The sequence below is a fragment of the Nansenia antarctica genome (assembly GCF_963989245.1).
Source record: "Nansenia antarctica genome assembly, chromosome: 12".
Classification (NCBI taxonomy): domain Eukaryota; kingdom Metazoa; phylum Chordata; class Actinopteri; order Argentiniformes; family Microstomatidae; genus Nansenia; species Nansenia antarctica.
The window spans coordinates 29,129,390-29,133,309 of record NC_137682.1 but is presented as its reverse complement, the minus strand read 5'-3'; the positions used below and the strand labels follow the sequence as shown (position 1 = coordinate 29,133,309).

At 41.1% G+C, this 3,920-nt stretch overlaps 2 protein-coding genes across 2 annotated transcripts in view; both read right to left on the bottom strand.

Annotated features, from left to right (window-relative positions):
* LOC308168359 (E3 SUMO-protein ligase ZBED1-like) overlaps positions 1 to 1,298 on the bottom strand; it is a 2,485-nt gene extending 1,187 nt beyond the window's left edge. Inside the window, exons 1-4 of the mRNA XM_080542921.1 lie at positions 1,130 to 1,298; positions 458 to 1,005; positions 228 to 372; positions 1 to 51 (exon numbers count right to left, since the gene is read on the bottom strand). The exon at positions 1 to 51 is cut by the window's left edge and continues 184 nt beyond it. Of these exons, the coding sequence (XP_080399047.1) occupies positions 1 to 51; positions 228 to 372; positions 458 to 1,001 (740 nt within the window). The 5' untranslated portion in view covers positions 1,002 to 1,005; positions 1,130 to 1,298. The remainder of the gene's footprint in view (positions 52 to 227; positions 373 to 457; positions 1,006 to 1,129) is intronic.
* The window catches only part of samsn1a (SAM domain, SH3 domain and nuclear localisation signals 1a), a gene marked incomplete at both ends in the record, with an annotated part of 7,737 nt that extends 4,299 nt beyond the window's left edge, over positions 1 to 3,438 (bottom strand). The window contains 2 exons of the mRNA XM_080543693.1: positions 2,490 to 2,567; positions 3,382 to 3,438. Of these exons, the coding sequence (XP_080399819.1) occupies positions 2,490 to 2,567; positions 3,382 to 3,438 (135 nt within the window). The remainder of the gene's footprint in view (positions 1 to 2,489; positions 2,568 to 3,381) is intronic.
* Positions 3,439 to 3,920: the final 482 nt, after the last annotated feature.

Below are 3,920 nucleotides of genomic sequence, written 5' to 3'. Positions count from 1 at the left end.
TTCACAAACTCCTCTGCTTTCTGGAAGTCATTGTCTGTGAGCCTTTCCAGCCTGGGTGAAAAAAGAAGATAAAATAAAGAATAAAAAATATCAACAAAGTTGTTTAACAACTGATCTTTTCAAGGTCCACTTCTCCATACTCCATCACACAGGTATAATGTGCAGTGAAATGTTATTGCTAGCTCATAAAGTGTGCTTAAGTAAAATACACCCATCTTGTCCATCACCTGTCTTTCTCCATTGGCTTTCTGAGTCGCTGGTCCAGTGAAGCTGCCTGGATGGCTGGGTACTGCTCCAGAAACCGCTCTACCATCAGGAACAGGGAGTTCCACCGTGTTCTGACATCCAGAATCATGTTGTGTTCTGGCAGGTCTGAAACACATTTTGAATTACAATCTACATTGCTGAAGATGTTTGAAACAAACATAACCTTTTGAGATTTATAGGCGCTACTTACTCAGAAGTCGCTGCTTCTCCCGCAGGACAGGTTTGGACAGGGTGGACCGCTTCAGCCACACCACAACTGTGCGCAGTCTGGCACACCACCGTGTAACTGCACTGATGGAGTAAACCTTCTGGGCTGCAAGGTTTAGGGTATGGGCGAAGCACCCCACTTTTAATAAGGGCAGATTTTTCAATGCAACATCCATGTTGCTGGCATTGTCTACTGTGGCGGCTACAGCTTTTTTGTTTAACTTAAATTCAGCCAGAATGCCATGTATTTCTTCTGCCACCACCAGGCCTGTCTGTGACTCATACACAGCTTTGGTGTTAAGCACCTTCTGCTTAATGTGGCCATGAATCGAGTAGTGCACAGTAACCGTTAAATAGTGGTCCTGTGCCACACTCGTCCACCCATCACAGGTAATAGCAACCACATGTATGTGTGCTAATTCCTTAATGAGGTTTTCTTTTTCTACAGAGTACCATGCAGGAATAAGGGTATTGGACAGAGCATCCCTGGATGGCGGTTTGTAGCGAGGATTGAGGGCGGTGGTCATCTCTCTGTAAACATATTTGAGGATATTTATTATTGTCATTTTGACTTTTGTTTTGTTTTGACATAATTGTCTAATGGCACAGATTTATAAACATAAAGTAAACAAATATTGTTTTCACGTCACTTTACCTGAAACAGGGAGATTCCACAGTGGAAAAGGAATGCAGTCCCTTGACCACAAACCTGGTAACAGCCCTGTGAATTTCCTCCACCTTGTCATTGGTCAAAGTTCCCTTCTTTGCCAAGGTGAATGGGGTCTCTGATGCTGTAGCTGGAGAGCCAACAATATAAACATAGGTTAAATAATGTTACTGTAGCTAAATATTTGCTGCTGCCTGTCTTGGATAGGACCCTCTTGAATGCTGTACCATATAACGACACCTGGGGTCGCTTGGGTGCGGATCAGACTGACCTCCACACACCCCTCACCCTACTCCCCCTCCCCCAGTCCAGCTGGGGCCTACCTACCTGCATGTTTAATCTCTCAATCCCCCGTCCCTTTCCTGGTTAAATAAAACAAAGCAAGAAATCATAGAGGGCGAATGTCCACTGTCCCCCTCTTTAAATAAATAAACGGAAACATTATTACCAACCTGAGGAAATGCTGTCATCATCATCCTCAATGGGAATGGCGATCTCCGCCTCCCCCTCTCCGGAGGTGCTTGCTGCTGCTGAGGTGCTTGCCGCCGAAGGGCTGGTGAACTTGCGCAAGCTGTCAAACACGGTGCACCCTTCTGACCTTAAATGTATCGCGTGCGTTGTCAGGTGTTTCATCAAGTTCGATGTGTTGCCTGCTTTACACGCGAATGATTTTAAACATTTTAAGCACTTCGCGTTGTTTTCATCGAGTCGGGTGAAATGCAGCCACACTTTAGAACGCTTCATTGCGGTCTTCGGCATTCTCGGTGACCTCGTAGCTAGGCTAGCTAGCGAAATTAGATAATATGACTATGAGTATGATTATTATGATGATAATAATACTATCAATACAATAATACAATAATACAATCACTTACTATAAACTCACTCTTCTTCTTCTCAACACAACTGCTCACCTCACTACCACGACACGCACTGATTGGAAATTGGAAACAGGCGATGTCACTCACGTGACACACACGTCACGACTCAAGTCACGTGTGGTTGACTGTTGCATGACACCGGACACCAGTTTTTTTTTTTTTTTTTTGAAAAGTACCGAAATGAGGAACCGAAATCTCCTTTGCGATTCGGTACGGGTACATACCGAATGTAAAGTAACCGGTACCTACCGGTACCGATTTTCGGTACCCAACCCTACTCATTAACTTTGGTTAACATAATCAGCACACTGCACTAGTGCATGGCAATAAAACAACTATTATTATATTACACACACACACATCAGTTAATGCATTTTTGGTTAGTGTGATAGCGTGATGATCACTGAGTAAGGGTTAGGGTTAGTACACATGTAGCCTAAATGTAGAATAAGGAGTATTAGTCATACCACTGTTCCATTTTCCTCTTTCAGGACTGGTGATGGTTGATGTCTGAGACCCTCAAATCTGCCAAAACTGGTGGACCTCTGTATGGAGACATTAGTGGTTACAGATTTAAAATATATTTGCCACAGTGGCATGAGCACATGTGGCATCTATATGAATGATGTAATGTTTATATGAGACGTACAATCTATCTGGGAGGTTTCATAATACAGTACATGTTGGTTTTACCCTACACCACCTTTAGTACACTAGCCTTTTACATTTTGAATTATACTTGAAGTATGAGTTCAATGGTAATGGTCTCAACAGTCTTACTAACAGAACAAATGTGACTTTACCCTGCCTTTATTTTAAACTTTTGTTTTCACCAGCTGTGTATTTGGCCTAGAATCCTGGCACATTCCTTGAATTCACTTCTCTCATAATGTGTTTGTGAAATAGCCTACTGTACTGTAACACTGTATATAGATAATAGTTGATAGATAATAGTGACCAACCATTAAATTGTAGCCTATCTAAAAACAGCCTATTCCTTTGTGCTCTCTCAAATGCTTTCTATTATTCTAAAATCACATTTTAAAAATTCTCCTTAACTAAAAATAGTCATACTATCCATTAAAAGCCCACTATTTCAGCATCAGAATATCAAAATGATTATATGAATGTTTTAATCCTGAATAATCCCTATTAAATACAAAGGCCACACTCACACTAGAGTAGCGAGGCATTCAAGGAATTCTAATGAACTGTATTTGCTGCACTTAAATGTGTATGACTACCCTCTTTAACCTGTTCATCAGTCACTTAAATGTGTATGACTACTCTCTTTAAACTGATCATCAGTCACAGAAATTGGCAATCTATGATAGATATAAATAGCTTGTCTCCACTTACCTTTGGTTTGATGCTCTTTGGTTTGTCTGAGACATTTGAGGCTGCTCTTTGTAACATTTTCTGTTATTTTGTTCACTAATGGGTCCTATCTTTGCTCTAACCAATGTTAACAGTAAAGTGCTAAATGCAGCAACTTAGACTGACTGCTTGACTTCCTCAAACACACAGGATGTGAGGCACCATTCTGTCTATAACCACGGTATCGGTTCCAAAAGGGGAAAACAAATTGTGCTAAATGAGCACATTGTGGTCTGCCTTTCAAAACCTTGACAGTAATTTCTAGAAACACTTTGATGACAGTTTATATGTGGGGTAATTTTGGAACAGGTTCATCACCACTGTGGTTGGGCTTCTGCATGGATAATCAGAAAAACGCCCCAGACACACACTTGAATAATGCAAGATAAACAGCCCAGTAGTCTATGGCAGACGATAGAGATAGAGTGAATACAATTCACAAATTATAAGTATTTAGTGATCCTAAAACTCTTGTTTGTTATATTGAGTGGGCTCTTCAACACTTCAACTTTCGTAATATG